Source organism: Trichomycterus rosablanca, chromosome 4 (genome assembly GCF_030014385.1).
Source record: "Trichomycterus rosablanca isolate fTriRos1 chromosome 4, fTriRos1.hap1, whole genome shotgun sequence".
In the NCBI taxonomy this organism is placed as follows: domain Eukaryota; kingdom Metazoa; phylum Chordata; class Actinopteri; order Siluriformes; family Trichomycteridae; genus Trichomycterus; species Trichomycterus rosablanca.
Genome location: NC_085991.1, coordinates 56077490 through 56089989, shown reverse-complemented (window position 1 = coordinate 56089989; position 12500 = coordinate 56077490). Strand labels below are relative to the sequence as shown.

At 40.5% G+C, this 12500-nt stretch overlaps 1 protein-coding gene across 2 annotated transcripts in view; it reads left to right on the top strand.

Moving 5' to 3' along the window:
- dspa (desmoplakin a) overlaps positions 1–12500 on the top strand; it is a 52370-nt gene that overhangs the window by 9241 nt on the left and 30629 nt on the right. For both annotated transcript variants that reach the window (XM_062994595.1, XM_062994592.1), the window contains exon 6: positions 11322–11430. In XM_062994595.1, the coding sequence (XP_062850665.1) occupies positions 11322–11430 (109 nt within the window). The remainder of the gene's footprint in view (positions 1–11321; positions 11431–12500) is intronic.

Sequence of the window (12500 nt, the reverse complement as noted above, 5' to 3'; positions counted from 1 at the left end):
ACACAGAGTAACACACACAGAGTAACACACACGCAGTAACACACACAGAGTAACACACACAGAGTAACACACACAGAGTAACACACACAGAGTAACACACACACAGAGTAACACACACACAGAGTAACACACACACAGAGTAACACACACACAGAGTAACACACACAGAGTAACACACACGCAGTAACACACACACAGAGTAACACACACACAGAGTAACACACACAGAGTAACACACACGCAGTAACACACACACAGAGTAACACACACAGAGTAACACACACGCAGTAACACACACAGAGTAACACACACAGAGTAACACACACGCAGTAACACACACAGAGTAACACACACACAGAGTAACACACACAGAGTAACACACACAGAGTAACACACACGCAGTAACACACACAGAGTAACACACACACAGAGTAACACACACGCAGTAACACACACAGAGTAACACACACGCAGTAACACACACACAGAGTAACACACACACAGAGTAACACACACACAGAGTAACACACACAGAGTAACACACACGCAGTAACACACACAGAGTAACACACACGCAGTAACACACACAGAGTAACACACACAGAGTAACACACACACAGAGTAACACACACGCAGTAACACACACAGAGTAACACACACAGAGTAACACACACAGAGTAACACACACGCAGTAACACACACAGAGTAACACACACAGAGTAACACACACAGAGTAACACACACAGAGTAACACACACACAGAGTAACACACACACAGAGTAACACACACAGAGTAACACACACACAGAGTAACACACACAGAGTAACACACACGCAGTAACACACACACAGAGTAACACACACACAGAGTAACACACACAGAGTAACACACACGCAGTAACACACACACAGAGTAACACACACAGAGTAACACACACAGAGTAACACACACGCAGTAACACACACAGAGTAACACACACAGAGTAACACACACGCAGTAACACACACAGAGTAACACACACACAGAGTAACACACACAGAGTAACACACACAGAGTAACACACACGCAGTAACACACACAGAGTAACACACACACAGAGTAACACACACGCAGTAACACACACAGAGTAACACACACGCAGTAACACACACACAGAGTAACACACACACAGAGTAACACACACACAGAGTAACACACACAGAGTAACACACACGCAGTAACACACACAGAGTAACACACACGCAGTAACACACACAGAGTAACACACACAGAGTAACACACACACAGAGTAACACACACGCAGTAACACACACAGAGTAACACACACAGAGTAACACACACAGAGTAACACACACAGAGTAACACACACGCAGTAACACACACAGAGTAACACACACGCAGTAACACACACAGAGTAACACACACGCAGTAACACACACAGAGTAACACACACGCAGTAACACACACAGAGTAACACACACAGAGTAACACACACACTGCATTTAGAATTAAATAAATAAATAAATAAATACGACCGGCTCAGTTACCTGCACAGCAGTTATCACAAACCAGTTTAATAACCGGTTTATACACAGAGTACAGAGCGTCTATAATGATAATGACAGCCTATAATTACTGATTCTTCAGAAAACGTTCAGTTCTAACCCACGTTTCAGTTAATCCACTATATAAGGAAACAGGTTTATTTTTATTCATTATAATTTCTTTTATTATCATAACCTGACTGTTGACTCGCACCAAGCAGATACAACAAAATAAAGTCATAAATGTATACGATTCTCTTCTGATTTCACATGTTGAGTTTTAAAGACGTTTCAAGGTATTGTTGAGGGTCTATATGAGGTTGTTTATGGTTTAGATGAGGTTGTTGAGGGTCTATATGAGGTTGTTTATGGTTTAGATGAGGTTGTTGAGGGTCTATATGAGGTTGTTGAGGGTCTATATGAGGTTGTTTATGGTTTAGATGAGGTTGTTGAGAGTCTATATGAGGTTGTTTATGGTTTAGATGAGGTTGTTGAGAGTCTATATGAGGTTGTTTATGGTTTAGATGAGGTTGTTGAGGGTCTATATGAGGTTGTTTATGGTTTAGATGAGGTTGTTGAGGGTCTATATGAGGTTGTTGAGGGTCTATATGAGGTTGTTTATGGTTTAGATGAGGTTGTTGAGGGTCTATATGAGGTTGTTTATGGTTTAGATGAGGTTGTTGAGAGTCTATATGAGGTTGTTTATGGTTTAGATGAGGTTGTTGAGAGTCTATATGAGGTTGTTTATGGTTTAGATGAGGTTGTTGAGGGTCTATATGAGGTTGTTTATGGTTTAGATGAGGTTGTTGAGGGTCTATATGAGGTTGTTGAGGGTCTATATGAGGTTGTTTATGGTTTAGATGAGGTTGTTGAGGGTCTATATGAGGTTGTTTATGGTTTAGGTTGTTTATGGTTTAGATGAGGTTGTTGAGGGTCTATATGAGGTTGTTGAGGGTCTATATGAGGTTGTTTATGGTTTAGATGAGGTTGTTGAGGGTCTATATGAGGTTGTTTATGGTTTAGATGAGGTTGTTCATGGTTTAGATGAGGTTGTTGAGGGTCTATATGAGGTTGTTGAGGGTCTATATGAGGTTGTTTATGGTTTAGATGAGGTTGTTGAGGGTCTATATGAGGTTGTTTATGGTTTAGATGAGGTTGTTGAGAGTCTATATGAGGTTGTTTATGGTTTAGATGAGGTTGTTGAGAGTCTATATGAGGTTGTTGAGGGTCTATATGAGGTTGTTTATGGTTTAGATGAGGTTGTTGAGGGTCTATATGAGGTTGTTTATGGTTTAGATGAGGTTGTTGAGAGTCTATATGAGGTTGTTGAGGGTCTATATGAGGTTGTTTATGGTTTAGATGAGGTTGTTGAGGGTCTATATGAGGTTGTTTATGGTTTAGATGAGGTTGTTGAGGGTCTATATGAGGTTGTTTATGGTTTAGATGAGGTTGTTGAGGGTCTATATGAGGTTGTTTATGGTTTAGATGAGGTTGTTGAGGGTCTATATGAGGTTGTTTATGGTTTAGATGAGGTTGTTGAGGGTCTATATGAGGTTGTTGAGGGTCTATATGAGGTTGTTTATGGTTTAGATGAGGTTGTTGAGAGTCTATATGAGGTTGTTTATGGTTTAGATGAGGTTGTTGAGAGTCTATATGAGGTTGTTTATGGTTTAGATGAGGTTGTTGAGGGTCTATATGAGGTTGTTTATGGTTTAGATGAGGTTGTTGAGGGTCTATATGAGGTTGTTGAGGGTCTATATGAGGTTGTTTATGGTTTAGATGAGGTTGTTGAGGGTCTATATGAGGTTGTTTATGGTTTAGATGAGGTTGTTGAGAGTCTATATGAGGTTGTTTATGGTTTAGATGAGGTTGTTGAGAGTCTATATGAGGTTGTTTATGGTTTAGATGAGGTTGTTGAGGGTCTATATGAGGTTGTTTATGGTTTAGATGAGGTTGTTGAGGGTCTATATGAGGTTGTTGAGGGTCTATATGAGGTTGTTTATGGTTTAGATGAGGTTGTTGAGGGTCTATATGAGGTTGTTTATGGTTTAGATGAGGTTGTTGAGAGTCTATATGAGGTTGTTTATGGTTTAGATGAGGTTGTTGAGGGTCTATATGAGGTTGTTGAGGGTCTATATGAGGTTGTTTATGGTTTAGATGAGGTTGTTGAGGGTCTATATGAGGTTGTTTATGGTTTAGATGAGGTTGTTGAGAGTCTATATGAGGTTGTTTATGGTTTAGATGAGGTTGTTGAGAGTCTATATGAGGTTGTTTATGGTTTAGATGAGGTTGTTGAGGGTCTATATGAGGTTGTTTATGGTTTAGATGAGGTTGTTGAGAGTATATGAGGTTGTTGAGGGTCTATATGAGGTTGTTTATGGTTTAGATGAGGTTGTTGAGGGTCTATATGAGGTTGTTTATGGTTTAGATGAGGTTGTTGAGAGTCTGTATGAGGTTGTTGAGGGTCTATATGAGGTTGTTTATGGTTTAGATGAGGTTGTTGAGGGTCTATATGAGGTTGTTGAGAGTCTATATGAGGTTGTTGAGGGTCTATATGAGGTTGTTTATGGTTTAGATGAGGTTGTTGAGGGTCTATATGAGGTTGTTGAGAGTCTATATGAGGTTGTTGAGGGTCTATATGAGGTTGTTGAGGGTCTATATGAGGTTGTTTATGGTTTAGATGAGGTTGTTGAGGGTCTATATGAGGTTGTTGAGGGTCTATATGAGGTTGTTCATGGTTTAGTTAGTTTAATTGTGAGGAGCTTCTGTCTCTTCTCTCTTGTGTTCAGTGTAATGATGTTGAGTGCGCTGGTGTTTCTTCTCGGTTCAGTTGTTCTGGTTCAAATTTCATGCAAAACTCTCCACCGCCTTCACCCAGAAGCATGTGGACACCTGACCAGTCATCTCTGTCCATATAGGCGTGCTAGAACAGGAACGAGGCTCTTCCCTAAACTGATGTTGTATAACATAGAAGTGATTTTACTCGGCGATTGGTGTCATGGGAATGAAACTGAAAGCTGTTTAATAATCGTTTCTTCTCACTGTGGACGGACCGATATCAGGTCAGGTCTGTTCAGGAACTGGTGACCTTTCAGATTCTCCTTCAGTGCTGGAATGTGGGTGTGGTGGTTTGTAAGGCAGTGACCTTTGACCTTGAGTTGTAGGTTTATTAGCTGAGTTAAAGAAGGAAGGACGGATGATGCAGCGAGTGAGATTCAGACATAATTCAGGTCTTAACACTGACCAGCTCCTGATGGTTGGTCTTCCTCACCAAGACCATCAGGTTTAGTCATGTGGTCCTATATCTGCTCTCCCCAGTGCACCACTAACACCACTAACACTAAATCCTAAAGTTTCTGGACGGCCTGTGTGCTCAGATACAGACTCAGATGGTATCAGAGCAGAGATTGTGGTTAGATGGTTTTAGATGATAATCCTGATGCTTCTCTCTCAGTGCTGGAGGTTCTCTGATAGCAGGGATGAAGGTGTTCCACTAAAATGTTGGGTAGATTTTAGAGGTTTAGAGGTTGTTGGTTTTATTTAGGGTCCGGTTGTTTTCATATAGATCCACCAATGACCTGTCATCCGTTTCTTCTCTGTCAGATTCACAGACTTTAGTACAGGGATTAGTGCTGCATATTTCAGATAAGAAGGTTAAGAACACGTACCTGTGTTAGCTGACAGTGTAGATGGTGTATTTAATGGTTTAAATGTGGTAGTGATGGTGTAGATGTGGTAGTTAATGGTATAGATGTGGTAGTTGATGGTGTAGATGTGGTAGTTAATGGTATAGATGTGGTAGTTGATGGTGTAGATGTGGTAGTTGATGGTGTAGATGTAGTAGTTGATGATGTAGATGTGGTAGTTGATGGTGTAGATGTGGTAGTTGATGGTGTAGATGTGGTAGTTAATGGTATAGATGTGGTAGTTGATAGTGTATATGTGGTAGTTGATGGTGTAGATGTGGTAGTTGATGGTGTAGATGTGGTAGTTGATGGTATAGATGTGGTAGTTGATGGTGTAGTTGAGGTAGTTGATGGTGTAGATGTGGTAGTTGATGGTGTAGATGTGGTAGTTGATGGTATAGATGTGGTAGTTGATGGTGTAGATGTGGTAGTGATGGTGTAGATGTGGTAGTTGATGGTGTAGATGTGGTAGTTGATAGTGTATATGTGGTAGTTGATGATGTAGATGTGGTAGTTGATGGTATAGATGAGGGTTTTAGGGTTTAAATGTGGTAGCTAAAGTAGATGTGGTAGTTGATGGTGTAGCTGTGGTAGTTGATGGTGTAGATGTGGTAGTTGATGGTATAGATGTGGTAGTTAATGGTATAGATGTGGTAGTTGATGATGTAGATGTGGTAGTTGATGGTATAGATGAGGGTTTTAGGGTTTAAATGTGGTAGCTAAAGTAGATGTGGTAGTTGATGGTGTAGATGTGGTAGTTGATGGTGTAGATGTGGTAGTTGATGGTGTAGATGTGGTAGTTGATAGTGTATATGTGGTAGTTGATGGTATAGATGTGGTAGTTGATGGTGTAGATGTGGTAGTTGATGGTGTAGATGTGGTAGTTGATGGTGTAGATGTGGTAGTTGATGGTATAGATGAGGGTTTTAGGGTTTAAATGTGGTAGCTAAAGTAGATGTGGTAGTGATGGTGTAGATGTGGTAGTGATGGTGTAGATGTGGTAGTTAATGGTATAGATGTGGTAGTTGATGGTGTAGATGTGGTAGTTGATGGTATAGATGTGGTAGTTGATGGTGTAGATGTGGTAGTTGATGGTGTAGATGTGGTAGTTGATGGTATAGATGTGGTAGTTGATGGTGTAGATGTGGTAGTTGATGGTGTAGATGTGGTAGTTGATGGTGTAGATGTGGTAGTTGATGGTATAGATGTGGTAGTTGATGGTGTAGATGTGGTAGTTGATGGTGTAGATGTGGTAGTTGATGGTGTAGATGTGGTAGTTGATAGTGTATATGTGGTAGTTGATGGTATAGATGTGGTAGTTGATGGTGTAGATGTGGTAGTTGATGGTGTAGATGTGGTAGTTGATGGTGTAGATGTGGTAGTTAATGGTATAGATGTGGTAGTTGATGGTGTAGATGTGGTAGTTAATGGTATAGATGTGGTAGTTGATGGTGTAGATGTGGTAGTTGATGGTGTAGATGTAGTAGTTGATGATGTAGATGTGGTAGTTGATGGTGTAGATGTGGTAGTTGATGGTGTAGATGTGGTAGTTAATGGTATAGATGTGGTAGTTGATAGTGTATATGTGGTAGTTGATGGTGTAGATGTGGTAGTGATGGTGTAGATGTGGTAGTTGATGGTGTAGATGTGGTAGTTGATAGTGTATATGTGGTAGTTGATGATGTAGATGTGGTAGTTGATGGTATAGATGAGGGTTTTAGGGTTTAAATGTGGTAGCTAAAGTAGATGTGGTAGTTGATGGTGTAGCTGTGGTAGTTGATGGTGTAGATGTGGTAGTTGATGGTATAGATGTGGTAGTTAATGGTATAGATGTGGTAGTTGATGATGTAGATGTGGTAGTTGATGGTATAGATGAGGGTTTTAGGGTTTAAATGTGGTAGCTAAAGTAGATGTGGTAGTTGATGGTGTAGATGTGGTAGTTGATGGTGTAGATGTGGTAGTTGATGGTGTAGATGTGGTAGTTGATAGTGTATATGTGGTAGTTGATGGTATAGATGTGGTAGTTGATGGTGTAGATGTGGTAGTTGATGGTGTAGATGTGGTAGTTGATGGTGTAGATGTGGTAGTTGATGGTATAGATGAGGGTTTTAGGGTTTAAATGTGGTAGCTAAAGTAGATGTGGTAGTGATGGTGTAGATGTGGTAGTGATGGTGTAGATGTGGTAGTTAATGGTATAGATGTGGTAGTTGATGGTGTAGATGTGGTAGTTGATGGTATAGATGTGGTAGTTGATGGTGTAGATGTGGTAGTTGATGGTGTAGATGTGGTAGTTGATGGTATAGATGTGGTAGTTGATGGTGTAGATGTGGTAGTTGATGGTGTAGATGTGGTAGTTGATGGTATAGATGTGGTAGTTGATGGTGTAGATGTGGTAGTTGATGGTGTAGATGTGGTAGTTGATGGTATAGATGTGGTAGTTGATGGTGTAGATGTGGTAGTTGATGGTGTAGATGTGGTAGTTGATGGTGTAGATGTGGTAGTTGATAGTGTATATGTGGTAGTTGATGGTATAGATGTGGTAGTTGATGGTGTAGATGTGGTAGTTGATGGTGTAGATGTGGTAGTTGATGGTGTAGATGTGGTAGTTGATGGTATAGATGAGGGTTTTAGGGTTTAAATGTGGTAGCTAAAGTAGATGTGGTAGTGATGGTGTAGATGTGGTAGTGATGGTGTAGATGTGGTAGTTAATGGTATAGATGTGGTAGTTGATGGTGTAGATGTGGTAGTTGATGGTATAGATGTGGTAGTTGATGGTGTAGATGTGGTAGTTGATGGTGTAGATGTGGTAGTTGATGGTGTAGATGTGGTAGTTGATGGTATAGATGTGGTAGTTGATGGTGTAGATGTGGTAGTTGATGGTGTAGATGTGGTAGTTGATGGTATAGATGTGGTAGTTGATGGTGTAGATGTGGTAGTTGATGGTGTAGATGTGGTAGTTGATGGTATAGATGTGGTAGTTGATGGTGTAGATGTGGTAGTTGATGGTGTAGATGTGGTAGTTGATGGTATAGATGAGGGTTTTAGGGTTTAAATGTGGTAGCTAAAGTAGATGTGGTAGTTGAGGGTCTGTATGAGGCTGTCCATGGTAGCTGATTTTATTGTTTATTTGTGGTATTTGATGGTGTAAATTAGGGTGTTTATGGTTTAGCTGTGGTAGCTGATGGTCTATATGAGGTTATTTATGGTTTAGCTGTGGTAGATAAAGGTTTAGATGAGATTAGATGTTTACGGTTCAGATGAGGTAATTGATGGAGTAGATGAGGTTATATATGGTTTATATGTGGTAGTTAAGGGTTTATATGAGATTGTTTATAGTTTAGATGTGGTAGTTGACATTGTAGATGAGGGTTTTTATGGTTTATTTGTGAATTGATGGTGTAGATGTGAGTTTTAGGGTTTAGATGTGGAAGTTGGTGGTGTAGCTTGTCTGTGGTTTAGATGAGGTAGTTGAGGCTCTGTATGAGGTTGTTTATTGTTTTTTGTGGTAATTGATAGTTTTTAGGGGTTTTTATTGTTTATTTGTTATATTTGATGGTGTAGATGAGGGTGTTTATGGTTTAGACGTGGTAAATAATAATATAATAAGAATAATATGAGGTGATTTATGTTTTTTGTTGTAATTGATGATGTGGATCAGGTAGTTGACGTGGATGAGGCTGTTCATGATTTATGAGTGGTATTTGACGTAGATGAGGTAGTTGATGGTGTTGATGAGGTAGTAGACGTAGATAAGGTTAATTATGGTTTATTTGTTGTAGTTGACATTGTAGATGATGTTGTTGAGGGTTTATATGAGGTTGTTTATGATTTATTAGTGGTATTTGACAGTGTAGATGAGGTAGCTGATGGTGTAGATGAGCTAGTTGATGGTGTAGTTGAGGTAGTTGATGGTGTAGTTGAGGTAGTTGATGTAGATGAGGTAGTTGAGGGTTTATATGAGGTTTATGGTTTATTAGTGGTATTTGACAGTGTAGATGAGGTAGCTGATGGTGTAGATGAGGTAGTTGATGGTGTAGTTGAGGTAGTTGATGGTGTAGTTGAGGTAGTTGATGGTGTAGATGAGGTAGTTGATGGTGTAGTTGAGGTAGTTGATGTAGATGAGGTAGTTGAGGGTTTATATGAGGTTTATGGTTTATTAGTGGTATTTGACAGTGTAGATGAGGTAGCTGATGGTGTAGATGAGGTAGTTGATGGTGTAGATGAGGTAGTTGATGGTGTAGTTGAGGTAGTTGATGGTGTAGTTGAGGTAGTTGATGTAGATTAGGTAGTTGAGGGTTTATATGAGGTTTATGGTTTATTAGTGGTATTTGACAGTGTAGATGAGGTAGCTGATGGTGTAGATGAGGTAGTTGATGGTGTAGTTGAGGTAGTTGATGGTGTAGTTGAGGTAGTTGATGTAGATGAGGTAGTTGAGGGTTTATATGAGGTTTATGGTTTATTAGTGGTATTTGACAGTGTAGATGAGGTAGCTGATGGTGTAGATGAGGTAGTTGATGGTGTAGTTGAGGTAGTTGATGGTGTAGTTGAGGTAGTTGATGGTGTAGATGAGGTAGTTGATGGTGTAGTTGAGGTAGTTGATGTAGATGAGGTAGTTGAGGGTTTATATGAGGTTTATGGTTTATTAGTGGTATTTGACAGTGTAGATGAGGTAGCTGATGGTGTAGATGAGGTAGTTGATGGTGTAGATGAGGTAGCTGATGGTGTAGTTGAGGTAGTTCATGTAGATGAGGTAGTTGAGGGTTTATATGGGGTTTATTAGTGGTATTTGACAGTGTAGATGAGGTAGCTGATGGTGTAGATGAGGTAGTTGATGGTGTAGATGAGGTAGCTGATGTTGTAGTTGAGGTAGTTAATGTTGTAGTTGATGTAGATGAGGTTGTTTAGGGTTTATTAGTGGTAGTAGACATTGTAGATGAGGTTGTTTATGGTTTAGATGTGGTAGTTGAGGGTCTATATGAGGATATTTATGGTTTATTTATGGTAATTGATGGTGTAGATGTGGTTGTTTATGGTGTATTAGTGGTAGTAGACATTGTAGATGTGGTAGTAGACGTTGTAGATGTGGTAGTAGACGTAGATGAGGTAGTAGACGTTGTAGATGAGGTAGTTGATGGTGTAGCTCCGGTTGTTTATGGTTTACTAGTGGTAGTAGACGTTGTAGATGAGGTGGTTGATGGTGCGGATGGTTCTGCTGTACTGTTGGAGTTTGTTAGCTGTACTGACTGGTTCTGCTCTGTGTTCTGAACACTGGATCCATTATGTTCCTCCCTCTCAGAAGTCTAAATAAAGCTTTGAACTTTTACACCCCACCCCAGGATCTAACACTGAGCTCAGCACTGTAGCTTTCATCTACAACGGGTCTGGATTTCTGTGTTTTTGTGACGACCACATTAATAACGACCGTTGGTGAGGAACAGCAGGATCACAGAGCCGAGCTGTTGATCATGTGGAGTTCGTACAACCAGTTTTAATTTTCCACAGTAAATGTTGAGTTGCTAATGCAGCTGTAATTAACGTGAGCAGGAAATACCGGTTTGTGTTGGGCAACTGACACCGAGTTATATAACACAAACCTACTGACTCTGGTAGTGAGGAACTCTGGGAAATCAGGAGCTATAAGATAGAGGGATAGGAGGAGATGTTGTTTATACTGAAGGTCTGTGGGAGTGTGAGACTCTGGGACCATGACCATAAGGATGTTTGGAGAACCTGTTAATGCGTCCATGGTCCCGTGGAGCTGCAGATATTTTAGTCTCATGTAAAATAATGAGGTTGTTTTTGACACTTAAACACTGAAAATAACACAAATATAATATAAACACACTGAAATACAATTACTAACAGTTATACATCAATAAATACAATAAAAGCTGCACTTTAGTTTTACTTCTTTATTGTTTCCTGATGCTTCTTAATGCTGGAGATGCTCGATGTTGGAATACCATATTCCCTTCAGCACCGGCGCATTCACACGAGAAGTGATAAAACGCTTCTGCGCCGCTGTGCCGTTATTTACATAACACACACACACACACACACACACACATCTAAACTCTGTGTGTGTTGCAGCATGGGAGGTACGATGGTTGGTGGGACGAGCCGGAGAGGACGCACCAGCACCAGCAAAGAAGAGAGCAGAAGCTTTCAGGATGCCATGGGCTGGATTAATCAGCAGAAGGTTTGTGCATGTATTCACTTCATGATCAAAAGTATCTGTAGAGCGACCCAAACATCTCGTCCTGCACCAGTAAGGTCCTCCACACCACTATCCACACCACTGTTCCTCCTCATTACCAGTTCATGTGCTGGTGCTACATCTCAGTCTGTTTATACTGTAACACTAGAGAGCGTACCCACTGCTCCAGAGTCCGATAACGCTGACTGGAGTGCTTTACACAACACGTGTCATTAAAAAACCTCGAATGACACAATACAGCCCATCATCACTGGTGCTAGTTCAACTCCCAGTACACCAGAACCAGTAAAATCCAGTACTACAGCCAGTTTTCATTCCTGTACCAGAGTTTCCCCTGTCAGAACCACAGGTACCAGTTCTGGTTACTGTTCTCTATAGCATCTAAATGATGTTGGTGTTGTAACCAGTCATCACTGGTTCATCATGGGTTCTCCACCAGTAGCACACTGGTTTCTAACACAGTGGAAACATGAAGCGGAGCTGTGAGGGTTTAACAGGAGTTGGTTCTGTCCTCACTCTGCTCACAGGCTCCAGTTTCACTGTGTGAGATAAGAAAGATCTATTTACATACACACACACACACACACACACACACACACACACACACACACACTCACATACTTTCGCATTCTCTCACTCTCTCTCTCACACACACACACACACTCTCTCACACACACACTTAAACTTTTAATCACACACACATCTAAACCTTAACACACACCTAAACATTCTTACACACACACACACACACACACACACACACACACACACACACACACACACACATGAATACACACTTCTAAACATTCACACACACATCTAAACCTTAACACACACCTCTCGCTCTTACACACACACACTTACACACACACACACACACATGAATACACACTTCTAAACATTCACACACACATCTAAACCTTAACACACACCTCTCGCTCTTACACACACACACTTACACACACACACATGAATACACACTTCTAAACATTCACACACACCTAAACTTTCTTAGTCACACACACACACATCTAAACCTTTACACACCTAAA